Below are 21,237 nucleotides of genomic sequence, written 5' to 3' on the forward strand. Positions count from 1 at the left end.
TTACTTACTTACTTACTTACTTACTTACTTACTTATAGTGTTCAGGTAGCTTCAATGGAAGCAATGACAAAACACTATTTCATTTATGAAACTGTTTCTATCCCAGCTTTTGGCTGCGGTGGGCACTATTTCATCAACCTAGCTTAAAGCACATCATACTCTTGAAGTTCTCAATAAGATGGGAAGATGGTGGCCTAAGTATGCTAATTAGTTGAGTCATTTATGAGGATTAAAATAGTTCTTGGAAAGAGGCTTGCACCAACTGTTCTCCTTCTCAGGTGTAGTGAATTTATTTGTTGCTCTGCTGTGCATGGAGAACACTGACTGATGTGATTACATCTATATGCCCTCTAAAACTATGCAGAGTCCAGTCATCCTCTTGCTTTCCCAGAAAATTGGAGATGAAATAACAGCTGCAACAATGAAAGAAAAGTATGTGATATAAAAGTTCATGAGAATCCAACTGTGGTTACTTTTCAAAAGATTATTCTTAGTGCACCCTCAGTAACTAATGATGAAGAAGCAACTATCCTTCTCTGGCCTATGGTATCCATGGAACGTCTCCCAGAAAAGCTTTCCTGAATGATTCCAGGTTTGGCCCAAGATAACGTGCAGGGTATTGTCAATAGAATATCAGATGCATAGTGAAATGCTTGCTGAGCCCTTTGAAGATAAAATTTCTCATTTTTCACCTCAGTCTGCACAGGACTATTTTGTAGATCAGTAAAGGAATATATCTACAGCACAGTCTACTAGGACGTTTGATGAAGACTGTCCATTGTGCCTGAGAAAATCAGCAAGGTGTTTGGACAACTGCATCTAATCATAAGATTGCTCAATTAAACTTGCCTCATTATACCTGGCATGGGAAAGAGTCTGGATTCAGGATGAAATAAATAAAAAGGGTTTTTTTTTTAAAAAAAATGCATCACTGCCAAGCAAACAAATAAAACCGGAACCACAGCACAGACATTTCACTTAAGAAAATATGGAAGCCACACAGCATCATTAAGAAATAACTGCACCACTATGAGTTCTAAAAACTAGGAAAGAAGGAGTTACTTCAGTCCTGACAATCCAAATTTGAATTTGGTTTTTCTACCAATAGATAGTGAGTTAAGCTGTTTAAAAATATACATTATATGCCCCTTGAAGCCTGTCAGAACCAACTCTCTAGAGACTTCACTTTCTGAACCAGGCGAAGTTGAAGATTCTAAGAATGTGTCTTATGCATGATGAATTATGAATTATCCAGACCCATAGCCAGACATGTTGAATTGAGGTGTCCTGAGTATAACAAAAGTTTCCAAATTATTTAAACAGAAAGCAGCCAAGGCATGATATTTGGAGATACATTACAATTTAATTGCGCTCAAAAAATGTATGCACAGATAGGGCAACCACAACACAGTGAGACAGATTATCCCTATTGTGGGATGGCAGACTAGAGGGATGGCTGGGATGACTAAACCTCAATGATCCTGCTCCATGAAACTGGACCTGAGATCACTCTTTAATCAGAAATGGTTGCCTGCTGACCCAGCAACAAGAATTATGTACTGTCAAATGGATTATGACTTATGGCAGCACTGGCTAAGGTTTCCATTTTAAGTACGAAGTACTCAAAAATGGTTTACCTTTCCCTCCAAATGGCACTCTGGGGCTCTGCAGTTTGCCCACAACCACACAGGCTGACTCTTCTCCTGGGAGCCACAGTGGGAAATTGAACTCCTGACCCCCCCCCGACTCTATATGAGGCTGCTGGGTGGGGTCATCAGGGGCCCGTAAGAAAGAAACTGAAATTGGTGGCGAATGATATTGGCAAGTATAGGCCCATTGCCAATGTTTCTTTCATTAGTAAAGTGGTTGAGAGGGTGGCGGCCGATCAGCTTCAGGCGCATTTGGATGAAACAAATGCCCTGGACCCATTCCAGTCGGGCTTAAGGCTGCACCATGGTACAGAAACGACATTGGTCGCCCTGTTAGATGACCTATTGCGGGAGGCCGACAGAGGGAAAATGTCTTTGTTGGTCCTCCTTGATATCTCAGCTGCCTTTGATACCGTCGACCACGGTATCCTCCTGGGGAGGCTTTCCGAGCTGGGAATCGGTGGACTGGCATTGACCCTCTTCCCAATGCTGTTTAACATCTATATGAGGCCGCTGGGAGGGGTCATCAGGAGGTGTGGAGCAGCGTCTCATCAGTATGCTGATGACACTCAGCTCTACATCTCCTTTTTTTCCAACTACAGAGGATGCTGTTCTGTCCCTGCAGAGCTATCTGGGGTCTGTACCACAATGGATGCCCGGCTGCGTCCCTTTTTTGATGTTGGTGCACTCACCACCTTGGTCCATGCGCTCGTAATCTCGAGATTAGACCACTGCAATGTGGGGCTGCCTTTGAGATTAATGCAGAAACTAGAAATGGTGCAGAATGCAGCGGCCAGACTTCTTAATGGGGTGAAGAAACATCAACATATTACTCCCACTCTGGCCGCATTGCATTGGCTGCCTATTCAATTCCGCATTGATTGCAAAGTTCTAACGATCACATACAAAGCCCTAAACGGTCAATACTTCGCGGAAAGCCTCCTCCCACCTAGATCTACTCGTATCACCCCATCTAGCCAGGAGGGGCAACTGAGGAGCCTAACACCGAGGGAGGCCCGGAAAGAAAAAACAAGACACCGGGCCTTCTTGGCAATGGCTCCCAGGCCCTGGAACATGTTCCCCCCGAGATTCGTCTGGCCCCCTCGCTGGGCATTTTCAAAATCCAACTCAAGACCTGGTTATATAGACAGGCCTTTCCCCTGGTCACTATGTAATTCTCTTTCTTTATCTTTATCCATTCTGTTTTTGTATTATATTGGAATTTGTAATTTTATATTAACTGTTTTTATTACGTGTTTTGTGAGCCGCCCAGAGTAGACTATCTCTAAATGGGCGGCATATAAGCTCAATAAATAAATAAATAATAAATACATACATAAATAAATACAACCAAGTATTCCAATTCACTGAGCTGCCCATCCAGAGAAGTAGTAAAAAACATTATGGGCGTCCAGGAGCTCCATTGGGTCCAGGAGCGCAACTCCGAGAACTCCAAACTACCCCACATTTATACAGTCATGTGAAAAAATGCTCATGTTTGAGCATTAAGATCACTCAATATGACAAAGTCAACTACTGCTCTTTTGTTGTAACAATTAAATATTTTTTGAGTACTTAGTTTTACAGAGAATTTTAATGAAAGTAATTTGAAGCAGGTAAAAGCTATTTATGAAATCTTTAAAATGCCTGTTCAGAATAATTTTGCTTTACTTTTGTGTGATTTTTAAGTATCCACAAATCAATTTCCTGTAGAGAAACTGTTCTAAAATACAACTTGACTATAGGAATATAAGGCCCTCTTCCCGTAGAGACTCATATCTGTTAGCTAGGGGGAAAAAATCAGTTTTGCTTGTTACAAGTGAAATCCGCCTTCATCAATTCTCACATAGTGTCTCTAGAGTGATCATGTATTCAGTATATAATGTTTGAAATTAAAAATGTTTCCAAGGAAAGGTTATTCCCCCTCAGTGCAGGCCTTGACTTAAAGCTTTCATTCAAGAGATTACAGTACTGTGTTCACCAAAGTCACATCTCCACAGTGTGAAAGTCCCTTCTGGTTAATCAGAAGAATAAGTCCAAAATACATGAAAAAAGATTTTTATAGTTAAATGAGATAACTAGTGTGTTTTGGAGTTTCCATTCAAGAAACAGTGTCATTAACTCTATTCCTTGATTAAATATTTTATATTTTTCAATATATTTTGTATCAATTTACACAATGTATTACATTGTTCCATAATACATACTGAGACCTATGTTTCGTAAACAAATGCAGCTGAAAAATCTGGTAGAGAAAAATAGATATTTTTAAAGTTTTAATTACTGACCAAAGGTGAAGATTTATATGAGATAACATAATTCAGTTTGAGTACATCAGTATTATGAACAGGGAACCTTTGTAACAATCTGGAAATAGTTAGAATCTATTGTAGTTCTTAAAGGGAAAAGAAAGGAAATATTTCTGAAAAGCAAGTCTGCTCTGTATCAAAGAAAGAACTATACTAAAAAAGAAAATCAAACTTTAAGAAAAGCTTCACGGTTTATTTGAGAAATCAGCTACAAACAGTACCACAGCTGTGACATATAAAACTAGGCTATAGGGAACAAAGACTAGCTAATAAAGGACAGGTCTTGTCAAAAACAATATCTTAATTTCACCCACCCATGAAAATTAACTTAATTCAAATGCACTGAATATGTCATTATATATTATGAATTTTCCAGAGAAGCACTGTAGATGCAATAATCAAAATCAATCTAAGTATAAACTCAAGTTCAGATTTGTTAACTGTATAGCGCTGTGAAATATATAGGTTATATGAAGGAAAGCTATTCAAAAGGGACAATAGGAATGCTTAGAAACAACAGCCCTTTCTTAGTGCCAAATAATGCAGTATCCCAATAGGAGAACCCGTTAAGGCTTGAAGAGAATTTTTCACAAAGAATGAATTCCTCTGGGGAAATAGACTTGATTGCATATCCTTCGGAGTCTAAAAACCTGTCCATATGAACTGAATTATCCATGACATGTACCTTCAGACATTTGTAATGTGATATTTCATGTAAATTTAGACCATACGTTGGACATGAGCTGCTGGCAATGTTAAGTTTATTCAGGAGCTCAGATAAGGAAAAAAAATCTGACATCCTTGCTAATCTGTAGTCGTTAACATGGAATTTCCAACATAAAGAGCATAAAAGCATCTAATTTGCTGTAGCAAATGAAAGGAAAACAAACTTTGCATTTCCCTTTCCTTTTTTAGTGTCTACTGTTACCCTGGTTTATACAAACAAAATCTTTTCAAAAGCTTTATTATTCATCTATCTTTCTGAAGATATATCAGACTCCTAAAACAGACTGAAAAATGTAATTATTCTTGAACATGAAATCAAATCCAGTCGTATTCTCAGACACTGTCAAACCTGTATCACTGTTGGGGGCAACACTTAGCACAGAGGGCTGCATTTAAAGATGTCCCTCCTCTGATAGAAGGCTGTTTGATCTACAGGAGGTTTCCATTTGTGGAATAGAGAGGGAGGCAATTCCTTTTTTCTCTCAATTCCCTCCCCTCATTCCATTGAGAGAAGGCTCTTCAGAACTGAAGAGGTTTAGGTCATCACAAGGACATCAAGGGATACAGTAACCAAAACCAAAACTAAAAATTAGACACAACTGTTTTAATACACAAGGAATGAAGAATCACTTCAATTTTACAGAATTTTTTAGAGAAACATCAGTTATGGTTCCAAGAGCAAATACATCTTCATTTGAATCAAAGTTCTGCCATTTGCCAACAGCTTTCTCGCCCAATATAGTCAGTAACCAATATTATTAAATCAACAACAACTGTATGGTCCCAAGCCAATTCTCATTTCCAGGCAGAGAGTACTCAGAAGTACAGTAGTTTACCATTCTCTTCTTCTGAAGGCACCCTGGGACTGCTCAGGTCGTCCAAGTACACCCAGGTTGGCTCTACTTGCAGGAAGCAAAGTGAGGAACTGAACTCCTAACCTCTGGCTCACAAATACCTAACTCACTGAGCTATCTAGCCAGCTTCAAGAATAGTAATAGTAATGATAATACTAACAACAACAATAGTGTCTCATCACATAAATTCTGACTTACGTTGACTCTTAGCTCAAACTTAATTTCTTAGTCTCAGCTAGAACAGATCAGTTGAATCAGCTGCTGCATCCACACTACTTAGGTACATCCAAGCCAATGAGTGCACTCTGTTTTTGTTATGTGCCCTGAATGAGCAATCTCCAAAATATCCCATCAGCTTTTGCAAACACAAGGTTGTGATTGCCTTTAGGGCAGTGGTCCCCAACCTTGGGCCTCCAGATGTTCTTGGACTTCAACTCCCAGAAATCCTGGCTAGCAAAAAGTGGTGGTGAAGGCTTCTGGGAGTTGTAGTCCAAGAACATCTGGAGGCCCAAGGTTGGGGACCACTGCTTAGGGAATCAATCCATCTCATATTTGGTCTTCATTTTCCCCCCACTGACTTTAACTGTTTCTAGCATTATTGTTTTTGCCTGTGAATTGACTTTCTCATGATGTGCCCAAAGTATGACAACCTCAGTTCCATCATTATTGCCTCCAGAGTTGAGGCTTGATTTGCTCTAGCACCCAATTGTTCATCTTTCTGACAATCCAGGGTATCAGCAAAACCCTCCCCCAGCAGCACCATATTTCAAACAAACTATTTTTATTACTGTCCACCTTTCACACTCAAATATAATAATCGGAAATACAATAGTATGAATGATCTTGACCTTGATCTCCAATGACACGTTCTTACACTTAATATTTTCTAATTCTTTCATTGCTGATCTTCCAAGTCTCAGTATTTTTCTGATTTCTTGGCTGCAGTCTCCATCTTGATAATTGAACCAAGGTATACAAAATCTTTAATAATATCATTTTTTTCATTCTAAACATTAAAGTTATATAGTTTTGTAGTCCTGTTTTTTGTTTTCTTAATATTTGACTGCAGTTCTGCTCGGCATTTTCTTCTTTCACTTTCACTAAGTCATTTTCATGTCGTTGCTTCTTTCTGCCAGTAAAATGGTGTCATCTGCACATCTGAATTTATTGATATTTCTTCCACCAATTTTCATTCCTCCTTCATCTGACTCTAGTCCGGCTTTCGATATAATAATTTTTGCATGCAGATTGAGTATACTGTTTCCAACTTCTCTTTATTCTCTCTTGGTCAGATAGTGTGCTTCCATGTTTGATGTTTAGGAGTCATTCCTAGTCTAGGCTCAAATTTCCTTTTGATTTCTTGAATCTTCTGGAAAAGACTTCTAGTTTTTCCTCTCTTGTTGTTCTATTTCTTTGTACTGGTCATTATAAGAATTCTCTGTCTCTACATGACAGTTGCTAAAAAGCTGCATTCAGGATTCTGACCCTATTTCTTGCCTTTATGTGGACTTTAACTTAATCAAGAATGTTGTTTAAATTCATTTTCCAGTCAGAAATTGAATTTAAAGTCAGAAAATGATTTTTTTAAAAAAGAATGTTGTTTAAATTATATTTTGGCATTAGAATTCTTTTAGTGTTCTTTTTCAGCTTTACTCTAATATTGGATGTTAAGAGTTTATGAGCCGCACCAAAATCTGCTACTAGTCTTATGTTGGCAGAGAGAATACAGCTTATCCATTTTGTGCTTCCAATTATGTAGTTTATTTCTGATTTGGTTATCTGGTATGTCTATGTATTTTGCCGCCTCTTTTAATTGCTTGAAGCTTGTATTTGCAATTAAAAGATTGTTAGCTGCACAGAACTCTGAGTAGACCAAATTTTATAACAATGCTTATGTTTCCTACTTTTCTGTTCCAGTAACCTATGACAAGCATGTCTTTGCTTTGGTGTGTGAGCAATTTCCTCCTGCATAAAAACTTTTATAATTTTCAGCATGTTTAGCTGGAGCACAGACTTGGATGATGGTTATGTTGAGAGGCTGGATGCCCATTCATTAGGGAAATTGCTCTTCCATCCTATTCAAGATGCTGGATGTTCCATCCAACATCATTAATGGACGAAAGGATTAGACTAGGTGGCCTCTATAGTTCTTTCCAAGTGTCTCAAGCATAATTTATTTGATGAGAACAGTTGCTTTTACTGTTGCAGAAAGCTATACAGTATTAACTCAGTTCCCAAACACTAGAGCATCATGAAGCAGGATGAATCAAAGCTTTCTTTGTAGTTAATTTTAGCACTCTGCTAAAATTAACTACATTAGTAAGCTCCTGATGACCTGAAGAAAGTGATCCCTAAAAATTAGGTACCCAGCAAGTAGCATATGCAATTTAAGGTCAGCAAAATATTCAGACCCACTTAATAATCTGTTGGGAAACCCTTTAGTTCTGCTTGGTTTCAGTTACTAATAGGAGCTCTTGTTTTGGGGGGCTCATATTAGGAACATATACTGTGGAAACATCTGAAACATTGTGACACAGCTCAGTATCACATGCATTGATTTTATAGTTCAACTCACTGATTCAGAAAAAAAGTGAAGTTTAAATAAAGTAATACTGGTAATAAAGCATCAACAAAGCTATTTTGGGTCATATTTATTTTATTTTAAGCTTCTTGGAATAAAGATGTGTCCATTTTACTCTGTAAAGTGCAAAATGCACTGATGACACCAAATAAATAAACAAAGGGAGATTTGAGAGTCATAAAGATACAGAGAAAAATAATAAATTCTTCATGTTCTCCCACCAAAACTAACAAACCATGCTGCATCCTGCACATTCTTTTCATGTCACATTTCCAAAATGGAGAAGACACATAAGAGTGCAAAGCATGGGCATCTTCTGAGACATTTGGGGAATATACCGCGTAAACTCCAGAATCAAAACTAAAAAAACTTTGGCATTCCAAACATTTCAGTGTGACAATATATTTGATATTTGGAAGAGGTAGAATGAAATGTGTTAGTTCACCTAATGCTGGCTTTTATAAATTATTTATTTCAAGACTTTTTTCCCTGTAGTCAAACCTTCATATAAAAATAGACTTCTGGACAGCATTATAAAATAAATAATATAGTGTTGCTATGTTTGCTGCATAGCTTCACTGCAACGATTGAAAGAAAAGGAAAAAAAAATAGACCATGAGCTTAAATTTCTCATTCTTCCTCACAATCAATATTTGAGGCAAGTTACATCTCTAGAGTCCTTAATGGCAGGAATTCATGGAGCCAGCAAATGAGTAATGTTAAACCTATGATTAGATGATGAGACCATCAAAACAGTAGACCCTAATGCTGCATTCCATTTTATCCTTGTAAAGTGCAGTTAAAACAAAGAGGACAGGAATGCATTGCTGGGTTTTTCTTTCTCCAGAGAATCTGTCTAGGAACTGCTTGTTACAAAACTGTATTTACTGGATATTTCTACACTATTCTTCAAACCAGGGATTTAACTATTAGGAACAGCATTTTTTCAAGTTCTCTGTGGGAGTTTTTTTTTAAAAGCTCAACTACAGTGACGATTCCTGCTACACCTACGTTTTCCATTCACAAGGACCATTCTCTACATAAGAAAGAAGGCCTAGCCTTTTTTTTTCTTATGTAGCCTCATGGAATTGAAACAAGAGAAATGCATCCTATGGATCAGCAAAAATCAGGTAAGCAGGAAACAAACATAAGATTATTTTCATTAATAATATTTGGCTAGTACTGAAATATTTAATCATTCACAGGGACAATTAGTTATGGAAAAACAGACTTAGCTGAGTAAAGTTAGAAAATTAAGAGCAACAATATAACTAAAATCAACTCATTATACACAGAGAGATATCTACCTGAGTTCTACTTCATATGTACAAATATGTACTCTGGAATATACATGTTGTTGCAAAAAATTACTATAGAAGGGCAGATTTTACAGTAATACTTGGAAGAGAAATTAATACATTTATTGAGTTAGGAAAAGATAAAATGACAGTTTTCTTTGGATATTTTATATTGATATTTAAATTCAGATTTATTATCTATCACAACTAAAGCAAAAGCTCACTTTGAAATCTGTGTTCTACATCACTCCTTACCAGGGACATACGTTGTTACTCCTAAACATCAAACTCTCTGCACTCCTTGGTTTCCCATGTACTCTGCGTTAAAGTCTATGTATGTGCCTTCCAGTGATCTACAGTATCTGAATCAAGTCACTTTATCAATAGCAAACATTTTCAGATGTCGCATCAAATGAACCGGCTTGCAAAGTAATATGAGCAAGTAAGGTTGGCATAGAGAAACTTACTAGAATAAGCTAATTAAACAGTATGCTAAAAAGATTTTGCAGTTCTGAATCATCTGGATTTAAGAGTAATTTTTAATTGATCCAATTACCATTTCTGTTGCAATAAAGCTTATATCATTAAATACTACAGTATATTATAAAAATCATAGGTTTAATGTGTATGTGGCTGAGGTGGATGGGCTATGTATCAGATGATGTGTACTTATGCAAAGCAAAACTGTACTGCATTTCACTGAGCTCGCTCTATAACAATGCAATAGGACAAGCATCCTTTAGTAACTGCTTATATATGCAAATACAGAGTCACTTGTTTAATTATTTTAATTAACTGAAAATGAAAAGAATGTAACTGCTGAAATCAGGAATCATCTTACCTGTGAACAAAGAAGCATAACTAGTTCAACCACAGAAGTGCTTGACTTCATGCAAACTAGGCCTGTAACAAAGTAGAAACAAACATTAATCCTACAAAGCACTAAATTTTGGATTTTTATGCATAGAACCAGTTAGATAAAGAAAGCTTGTAAATTAGGTAAGTCAACACTGCCTGGAATCAAGAAAAAGAAGTGTAAACAAGGTATGCACGTCTAGAGAGGACTTACTGCCCTATGAGTGAATCAAGGGCTTATTCTCATTCTCTGATGGGGGGTGCAGTATTTAAACAATGAAACAGCTTATATCTTAATACCCAGATGAACTTTTATATGATTGACAAGTTTTTTGTTCTCTCACCAAAATTAAGCCTATAAAGGAACAATGTCAGCGATGATGAATTCTCATAGATTCATACTACCAAGGAGTATTATAAATCTTAAAATGTTCTTAGGTCATTGCCCCACAGTCCTACCTTTAACCTTGCCATAAAGACATTTTCCAGAGTAACATTCAACTGATTTTCTTCTTCACATAAAAAGTCATTCATCCATTTATAGCTTTGTCCCTTTTTATTAAATATTAAAATAAATTATTAACATGCAAGAGGTACTACAATTAGAAATAAAAAACATCCATCAAAAAGTTACAGTGGCCGCATCACATAAAGAGGGTATTAGAATATGCCTTCCTAAAAGTTCAAATAATCACCAGGGTACTATGTAGAGAATCTTCCATATTGGTATACACAATAAACAAAGATTATCTGTTTATAAATGGATTGTTAATGTGATTCCTTTACAAAATTCTCATGTAATGGTTAAGTTTTTCTCTAGAGTCATTCTCAATCAAAGAATCTGAAAGCAGGCCCACCAGAGGTGCTTGCAATGCAAGCTAATTTCATTCTAGTTCTTGCAAGCAGCATTTTAATCAAGATTCTACAGTGTGGAACACTCCTCCCCTCCCTTTAAACAGAGGGACACAAAGAGTAACTTCTGATCCCCTTTTAATGGCTTGTTTAAAATTTGGGCAATGACCTTGTCCCAGAAAGACACTACTATGGCAATCACTCTCGTATGGAATGGGGGGGGGGGCAAATCTCCATATCCTTACCAGCAAGTATGAAGGACTGTGTGGTTAAAACAATGAACCTTACGAGAGGTTAAGACTCCATGTGTGAAGTACCTGGACACTGAATTGTGCAGAAATGGTTTTGACTCGTGGACCTTCTCTACATTAAGCAGAAGGCAATACTTTCTCTGTATATTTCCAGTAATCAGATATAAGACGCATTTATTAATATTATGAAAGAGACACTATCTTGTATTAAACTGGGCCAGCAACAAACTAAGCCATTCTTACAGGAAAAAAGGAAAGAAAAGCAGAGGTTGCTCAGCCAGTATCAGAATCAATACAAATTTGACCACCACTGCTTATTTGAAAGTGAAGGATCACTTGCAAGCCTCAGCTTTGCTGACTGCCATCTGAAGTACACAAGTTGTATAGGTATATGATAGCCACTGTTGCAGGAGAGGAAACGATTTGCCTCCCTTAGTAGAGCACTGTTCAGGCATCACAGTGAAGAGTAAGCTCTCCTCCTCGTTCCTGCTTGTGGATCTCAAGGACAACCAGGATTTATAGCAGATTTGCCTTCTAGAACAGCCATACAGTACATATACTTTTAAATATAATATAGATTGATACAATGTTTTGTGATGTTTTTATTGTTTTTATAAGTTGTATAATTGTTGCTCACTCTCTTCAGTAATTAATTACATGCTAGAATAGTGCTGTCTTTGATTTATTTTGCTCTGGATTTTCTAGAACATAGATTGCACTAGGCTTGCAGTCTTTCCCAAACTTGGATAATTCCGATAGCTTTGCATGGCCAGGAGACAACCCAGCTGCCATGTGGGGGCTTTAAGGTTAGGTGAGGGCAAGGGGGTGATGCCAAGAAATCTCCTCAGTTTTAGATTTTAATCCGAACAGGAGAGGAATTCTCAAATTTTATAATAGTTTCATTGGGAGATGGGGCATCCGTATTTGTACACAAACATGAATATCCCCACACAGCTGGACTTAACTTATGCGTCTGGCGGTGGCCCTGCTCATCCTTCCAACCATTCCTGGAGCAACACTCTCTTCCTGCTTGCCTGACCACTCCAGGCAGGGGGAGGGAGGACGAGCCTCCCTGCATGGCTGCTGAGTGCCCAGCTGAGTGGAAAGAGAGCAGCGCTCTAGGAGTGATTTGAAGGATGAGCAAGGCCGCCAGTGGACACGTGAGTAGACAGTCCGGCCAGGCCTTGTTACGTCCAGCTGCATTTGTATACGAATACCCTTTATCTCTAGTTGTATCTTTTAAAAAGGATGAAATACCTTGGTTTAACATATCTATATTAACAGAAAGATAATCTAAGGGGCACCAAAATGCACTTGCTATTTAAGCACAGCAGGGTTTTTTTTGTAGTAGTAGCAGCAAGCAGCAGCAGCAATGCTCTGCTATTATGCCAGATGCATTTTAAATAAAGTTTGGTTTGCTTTATATAAGTAACATGTTAGAGAGAAGTTAAAATGGATTTTTAAATAGAAGGGGTTGTTTTTATAGAACTAAACATAAATTAATTTAGGATGATTGCATGACAAATGCATGTGTATTTTTTTTCTTAGAAATTCAACTCCTCTACTCCTAGCCCCCCAATTGCTTATAGCTCTAGGTAAGGCGAAACAGCAAATTGATTCAAACAGGCAAGAACAAAGAGACATTGGAGACAAAATTGCCCCTACACACTATTATGTATATTTATTGCTGGTAATTGATAAATACTCTTTTGTGCCTACTCTGCTAACAACCCCATCTTATTGTACAGGAGGACAGAACAAGCTGTAGGAAGGTACAAGCATTCCACTCCTATCAGATTTACAAGCAGAGAGTTAATTAATGAAATGAGAGGTAGATGTAAAAATCTCATTTAAAGAGACAATTGCTGTAATTGATCAGCTTTTCTCATGCTCAAGTAGTGGAGGATCAAAAAGATTAATGGGACACTTATCACCTGCAAACCACATCAACTATTAGACATCTGACAAAAAAGAGAGCTAAGCAGAAAGCAGTACAGTCAAATCCCCTATAATTAGCATGATCATAGCTACTGCTAGAAGACCAAGTTCTTCCTCTGTAGTCTTGGCTACTTTAGAAGCAATGCTCTTCCCCTTCAATCCTGTAGTTTTGTGCAAAGCTTCACAACTCACCTAAAAAGCCACTTGCATTAGGAGGCATTTTAATATACTGTATATCTGCATTCCAAAAACTTTGCAGAATCTGTAGCTGCTAAACAACACACTGAAATACGTTGGTTGTCTTGTTTTGCTATATACTAGAGTAACACCAGGCTACTACCTACTAATGCCTCAATGATTCTCAGCTCCACATTATTAGAACGATTGCTCTTCTTCTAGAGAATGGGACATTTGGATATAAAATAATAAACGATTATAGACAAAAGGCCACAAGTTATCTCCATTTTTTTTTAATGGCAGCTTCAATATCTTTAGGGGAGGCATTCAGAATATTCACGCAACAACAGTGGATAAGACACATGTGTGATATGTATTGTACTGAAGTCCAGTAGTAAACTATAGGGCCCCCAAACAATGCCAAGGACACTCAGCAGAAACAGTGACCTAGCACAAACAAGCAGTGAACTAAGAGTGAAGACGGCAGATATATGCGATTTTACTGAAACTGTGTTTTTTTTCAATAGTGATAGCGGTCACAAAATCTCAACAAGTTACATACATATTTTTGACCTATGCAGAGTACGTGGACCCTGAAACTTGGCAATGCTTCTGAATAAAGGTTAGGATGAATCAAGAAGAAGTAAAGCAGTAGCTGGCAATATAGAATGAACTGCATTATGGTGTCCCATCAGTAATCTGGCGATTTATATATGGAGAAGTAACTGGCAGTGGAATGTCACAGGACATACAGGCCCAGAATACATATGAAAGAGAAATTTATTGAATGAAATGAAATGAATAAAAATACTTTACAAATACCTTTCAACCCTCAAAGTGATAAGACAGTTTTAAAAAGAATAATACACCAAGAAAACTATTGATTAAAAGCAGATGGCAAGAACTGTAAAAACCAAACTATATAGAAGGAAACAGTTTCTACAGCTTGTCTCAAATTCATCAGAGTTGGAAGCAATTTACCATGCATATGGAGTAAGGTCCTATATAGGCACCGGGCAAATGGGCAGGTTTTGATGTAGCACCAAAAGGAACAGGATGTCAACACAATCAACACAAAAGAAAAGACTCCTTCCTTTGCTTTCATACATGTAACATGAAGACTTAGAGAATGGCTTCTCCAGATGATCCTAAGGTATAGTCTGGCTGATTCAGAGAGAGGTGCAAATTGTTTTGCCAATTCATTTTATCTCCAGCCCGCCCTTGCCCCCATCCCCTGGGATTTAGGAATACAACCCCTTTCACTGAAAAGCTACATCAGTGTGTCAAATCATTGGTAGAAGAGAGGAACAATTTCACTGACATTATCACTATGGAGTAGGCCATAAAATGGATTTTAATTTGCATTTGGTCAGATTCATTCCACATTTTCTTTTATCGCTCTGCCGAACTAACTAGGGCATGCTATATCCATACAGTAGGCACTTAAGAGGTGATTTTGTCAATTGCCTAATGGGTTTAAATTACAGGAGAATTAATTTGGGTTGTTGTTAGAAGAAACATTTTAACAGTAGAAACCAGTTCACAACACAATCAATTATAAATGATTGGTGAGTTCTCTGTAGCCAGAGATCTTCAAGCAGGAGATAGACAGTCATCTTTTGGATATGTCCTGGCTTCCTGAATCAAGCAGGGGGTTCATCAAAATAGCTTCCAAGGCATCTTCCAAATGTATGATTAAATGAACAAAATTCTGTTGCTTAGCGTTATAAATTGCACTAAAGTAGATCCACTGAACCAATAGAGATGTAGTGAGTCAACTCCTCCATAAGTTCCATCAATTCAAATGGCCTACTGTAGTTGCTACTTACTACACAAAAGTAAGTTACTACTAGAATAGGCCAATTTGAATCAACTGAACTTACTATGTATATATTGATTCAGTGGACCTAATCTAGTACGATTTACTACATTAACAGGGTTTTGGCCTATAACTGTAGAGAAGAGGTGAATGTCTTAGTCTAAATATTTAGTTTATCTCCATTATGGATCTCAAAGTGAAGCAAGGTCAACTTGGCATAGAGCTTATCACCCTTAGAAAGATCTGCTAATTACCGGTAACACCTTGGATTCCTGTATTAAAAAACACTGCCACTTTGTTATCTGTATCCTCATTTTGACATGACTCTTGCCAAAATGGGAATAAATAAAGAGAACATGCATTTGCATTTCCTGTGTTCAAAGAAGTAGATTTTATCCACAAAATTTCATGCTGCAATAAATCTATTAGTTTTTGAAGTGCTACAACGTTTTGCTCTTCTTTTCAGCATGCAGATATTTACACTGATTTCTTAACTTTCCAGAGTTCATCACTGAGATTTATGCAGACTGAGTTATACTGATGGGTATAATTAATAGGGTTCTGGCCTAAGTGTTAAAATGGGTGGTAGGACTTTAACAAACTATATTGTTAAAAGAAAACCTGTACACTACTATCAGGATGATCCAAGAGAAGGTTTACAGTAACTCTCTTTTTTGTACTTGTTCTCCCTCTTTTCCACTGCAAATAAGAGAGAATGTTTGATGGAATAATTAGCCCTATAGGGTATGTATGTATGTATGTATGTATGTGTGTGTGTGTGTGTGTGTGTGTGTGTGTGTGTGTGTGTGTAATTTTTATTCACTAATACTACAGATTATTTAGTAATACCTCCATATAAAAGTTACATAGCATCTACACTACCTGATAGAAGCCTTCTCTTATAATATGGTCATAATATGTGTTCTGTGATTTTTAAGGACTAGTGTCTGTTTAAACTGTGTTATACTAGTTCGCCCATCTGTTCTCTCCTGTTAAATAACAGACGTTTTAAAGAGTCTTTTAAAATCTATTTAGAAAGGATATTTGCCCAAAAATGTAACCTGAAAAGGACTGACTGAAATGGATTGTATGTAATCATACAATCCATTAAAATCTGATACAAAACAAATATAATGATAATACGTTCAAATTATTTCCCAATAACAGGATTCTTCAGAGTTTTCCAATGGTTTTTTTCAAAATGTGACCACATCTTAGAATATCAGCTTCAGCCTCTTATTATCTGCTTTTGGATAATAGTTGGATGCTAGTAACATTTTGAGGTTAAGAATATCAAAGAGTTTGAAAACAAAAATTTCTAAGACACATAATTGTACAAATTTTGGATAATTCTGATAATTCAAGTGTCAATTACTAATGTATTATACCAGTTCACTAGGGTGTGCTATGATGCACCACAGGTAGAAACTTTTTTGTCTCGTAAGAGGACCAGGGCAGATGCTCAAAACAGATTGTGCTGTGCCCAAAATGACAGGAAAATCCTGCTTCACCAACTGTTCTTTAGTTCCTCCTGTGTAGCAAATTCCTGTCTCTCCTGTCAGACAGCATTTTCTGCCAAACAGCATGGAAATTGTTAAGACCTTGAGCACTGCTTCCACTGGAACACAAGCATGTAAATGTCTATTGTGAACATCTCTTTAACCTTTCATTACTCATACTCGATCATTCTGGGAACTCCTTTGTTAGTATATTTAGCGTAATGTGGCACCTCATCAGGTACATGTACCTAAACAAGATGTTTTGTATAAAAAGAATTCCGTATTCTAGGAAATACTGAATATATAACATTTCATCAGATATCTCTTATGTTAGCAGTATATAGCACAAAGAAAAACCCTGCAGAAATTTATGCATCAAATCAAACTCATTGTGCTATGGAGAATTCACACATAAGTAGAATTAACTTTTTGGTTCCTGTATCTAAAGTGACCAGTATGCATCTGATGAAATGTATTCCTGCTTCCAAATATACTTTTTTTTGTTTTTATTTATTTATTTAAATTTATACCCCACTCATTTAGTGAGCATGCCACTACTCTGGGCAGCTTACAAAATATTATAAAACATACAGCTAAGAATATTAAAACCTTATAGAACATATTAAAATAAAACAAACAAAACCCTAACCCCCCCCCCACCACCACCACCATAAAATCACCAGTCTGGGATGTAGGATGACAGACAACAGGCCAGCATAATTTTTTGACAGGGTGGTGCTTGGGAAGGCCTGGGTAAAGAGCCAGGTTTTAATTTGCTTACAGAAACTCGGGAGGATGGGGGGCAGTTGTAGCTCCACAGGAAGAGAGTTCTAGAGTTGAGTGGCCACTACTGAAAAGGCCCAGTTACTGGTTGATGCCTTCTCGGCCTCTTTTGGAGTGGATACCCACAACATTAAAGACTGGGAGGTGTGGCTGGGATGGGAAGAAGAACTGAGGGAGAGGCGCCCTGACAGGTAGCAAGGTCCTAAAACATAAAAGGCTTTATAAGTTAGCATCAATACCTTTGACCTGGAAGCATACTGGCAGCCAGTGCAAGCGAGCCAGGACAGGTGAAATATGGTGAAATTTAGATGTATCAGTAACTAAGCCTGGCCACTGCATTTTGCACTTGCTGCAGCTTCTGAACCACCTTTAAGGGCAGCCCCAAGAGAGCACTGCAATAGTCAATCCATGAGATTACCAATGCATGAACCAGTGTTATTAGGGATCTCCTGTTGATAAGGGGACCGAGGTATGCAATCTGCGTCAGATGGAAAAAGGCAGATTACGCCACAGCCAGGATCTGTGAGAGAGCCAGGTCAAGAAGCACACCCAGATTTCGCACCTGATCCCGCAGGGGGAGTGTGACCTCATCAAGATCAGGTAACTGGCCCCCTAATTGATCAGGATGCCCTCCCAACAAAAGGATCTCCTTCTTGTCAGGATTCAATTTCAGCCTATTTGCCCTCATCCAGTCCATAACTGCGGCCAGGCAACATTCTAGGGTCTGTAACAGCTTCCTCTGCTGAAGAGGAAAAGGAGAGATAGTGTTCTCCAAATGACCTCTCCCAGAAGCCTCATGTAGATGTTAAAGAGCAAGGGGGAGATGACTGACCCTTGTAGAACACCACATTGTAGTGTCCACAGGGACAAAACAGCTTCCCCAAGCTGAACTCTCTGGCATTGGCCATCAAGGAAGGAAAGGAGCCAGCATAATTTGTACTTTTGTGCACTTTTCATTGCAGAATTCATAGAAATTGCCCATGCAATTGAAAACCATATTCCCACAATCTGACCACTTATTTGCAGTTTTTCTTTCTGTAAATAAAACACTGTAACAGTTTTATCAAAACAGGATGATGTTATCATAACACATACTGGACTTTTCAGCACTGAACAGAAGCAAAAAATATCCCACTGGTTGACTCTTCTTCCAAATTTTTCAATGTGTTGTGACACACTTTCTACTGAGGATGAAAAAATTCTAAAGCATTCACTTACATTATTTGGGGTGCTTTTTTGTGGCTAATAATACTTTGGCTAATTCTGTCAAACATCATTGATCTCGGAAAGAAGATATAAATCACATATAAAAAATGTCCACATCAGACTGGAATATAAAATACCTAATATCCTTTTTAAATTTGTGTTTTTGTTTAGTTTTGCCATGAAGTAATTAAACCTTTGAGATAAACATCTTCCAGGGTGGGGGTGGGAATGGTGTCAAAGAAAACTAGTCTTGACTTCCGGCTTGGCGCTGTGACGAGACAGTAACAGGAGGATGGAGCTCCGTCCTCTGGGCTGAATTCCGAAGAGGTGGTGAAATGGGGGAGAAGCCTGTTGATCACGGGGGAATGGCAGTTACCCACGTTTTATCCAGGAAACTCCCCAATCAACAGCGGGCGGAAACTAGCAGCTGAACTAGCTTGCTTTCAAGTCATCATCAGCCAGGAATGAAGAAGCAATAAATGAGCCTAATTAACATTGTGTTACCACTGGGTGAGAAACATTTTTAAAACTGTATTCATTTACTATCCCTGGACAAGACAATTCCTATGGCAGAAATAGAGTCTCATAGCTCTTCATCACCGATTGAGCTGCGAAGAAGCTGGAGTGAGGAGGAGACGCAGGAAGACACAAGGAAAATAAATTGGGGATTAATTAGACATTTAATTATACTTAAAAGAAGGAAGTTTGGTATTAATTTGTCATTGGAAACCTAAGAATCTTTCTCCTGAAAGGACAACAACTCTGGGAAACAAAACCTGTTTATGCTATGTGTAACAACTATCTAAGGCACTGGCAAAAAGCTTAGAATCAACGAATTTGAACATTTTATGGCTGTTTGGAATTCCCTTTCTCTTTGAGGATGGAACTGAACTACAGACAACTTAACCCTAGAAAGCGTAATCTAGCTAAAGTGGAACTTGTAAACTGTATCCCAGGTGCTGAACTGGATGGGACCTTGAGCCTTTAGGTGGAGAGAACTCTCTACATCTGAGACTGGATTCAAGCTTAATGGAACTGGACTGATTAAGCATCTGGACAACTTTAACTTGAATTCAATGTTTTGACAGCTGGAACATAATGACACAACAAGGACAATTTTGGGAGGAAACAATATCTACCCTTCATGCAATCGTAGAAATAGTGAGATCTCACAACAAAGAGGCAAAACTATTCAAAGAGCAGTTGAAGAAGAATTATAGTCAACAGGAGACAGGGGAAAATGAACAAGGAAATGAGAGGGTGGTGGATGGTGTATGCCAACCAAAAGAGGGACTAGAGGAAATTAATGGGGAAAACCTAGGAGAAACAATTTTAGCCTTGGAGCTGGGGAGAGTTTTAAGGAAAGATAAGGGAAGAAAATCAGCAGAATTAATTTAAAAGAGCCTGAAAGATCTATTGGAGATAGACCAAGTGTTTAAAGATATATCAAAAAAACTAAGATCATGGCCACCGGCCCCATCAACTCCTGGCAAATAATAGAGGAGGATATGGCCACTGCATTTTGCACTTGCTGCAGCTTCTGAACCACCTTCTGAACCACCTGAAACACTTTCTGACAGATTTTACATTTTTGGGTTCCATTATCACTGCAGATGGGGACAGCAGCCACGAAATTAAAATAATCCTGCTTCTTGGGAGGAAAGCGATGACAAACCTAGACAGCATCTTAAAAAGCAGACAAAGGTCCGCATAGTCAAAGCTATGATTTTTCCAGTAGCGATGTATGGAAGTGAGAGCTGGACCAGAAAGAAGGCTGACTGCCGAAGAATTGATGCTTTTGAACTGTGGTGCTGGAGGAGGCTCTTGAGAGTCCCCTGGACTGCAAGGAGAACAAACCTATCCATTGTAAAGGAAATCAACCCTGAGTGCTCACTGGAAGGACAGATCCTGAATCCGAAGCTGCAATACTTTGGCCATCTCATGAGAAGAGAAGACTCCCTGGAAAAGACCCTGATGTTGGAAAAGTGTGAAGGCAAGAGGAAAAGGGGACAACAGAGGATGGGATGGTTGGACAGTGTCATTGAAGCTACCAACATGAATTTTTACCAAACTCCGGGAGGCAGTGGGAGACAGGAGGACCTGGCATGCTCTGGCCCATGGGGTCAGATACGACTTAACGACTAAACAACAAATATATACAGTATGTACAGTTATTCCATTATGTGTTCCAGTAGAATTTGTTTCAATGTGAGACAATACATTAGTTGTGTTGTCTCACATTTAACATGATTTAAAGACATCAGCTGGTGCATTAAATAACATTTGACATGTCCTTTTGAAGACTTCTATGTTGGATCATTCTGGCAAATGGTCCTGTTATAACGTAATACCATTAGAGTGTGGTTAAAATAGGACAGTGGTTCCCAACCTTGGGTAACCCAGATGTTCTTGAACTGCAACTCCCATAAACCCTGGTCAG

The 21,237-nt window shown here is 38.1% G+C and overlaps 1 protein-coding gene across 5 annotated transcripts in view; it reads right to left on the reverse strand.

The window, feature by feature from the left end:
* NBEA (neurobeachin) overlaps window positions 1-21,237 on the reverse strand; it is a 470,696-nt gene that overhangs the window by 270,180 nt on the left and 179,279 nt on the right. For all 5 annotated transcript variants that reach the window (XM_072993781.2, XM_072993780.2, XM_072993779.2 and 2 more), the window contains one exon: window positions 10,259-10,320. In XM_072993781.2, the coding sequence (XP_072849882.2) occupies window positions 10,259-10,320 (62 nt within the window). The remainder of the gene's footprint in view (window positions 1-10,258; window positions 10,321-21,237) is intronic.

Source organism: Pogona vitticeps, chromosome 3 (assembly GCF_051106095.1).
Source record: "Pogona vitticeps strain Pit_001003342236 chromosome 3, PviZW2.1, whole genome shotgun sequence".
NCBI lineage: Eukaryota > Metazoa > Chordata > Lepidosauria > Squamata > Agamidae > Pogona > Pogona vitticeps.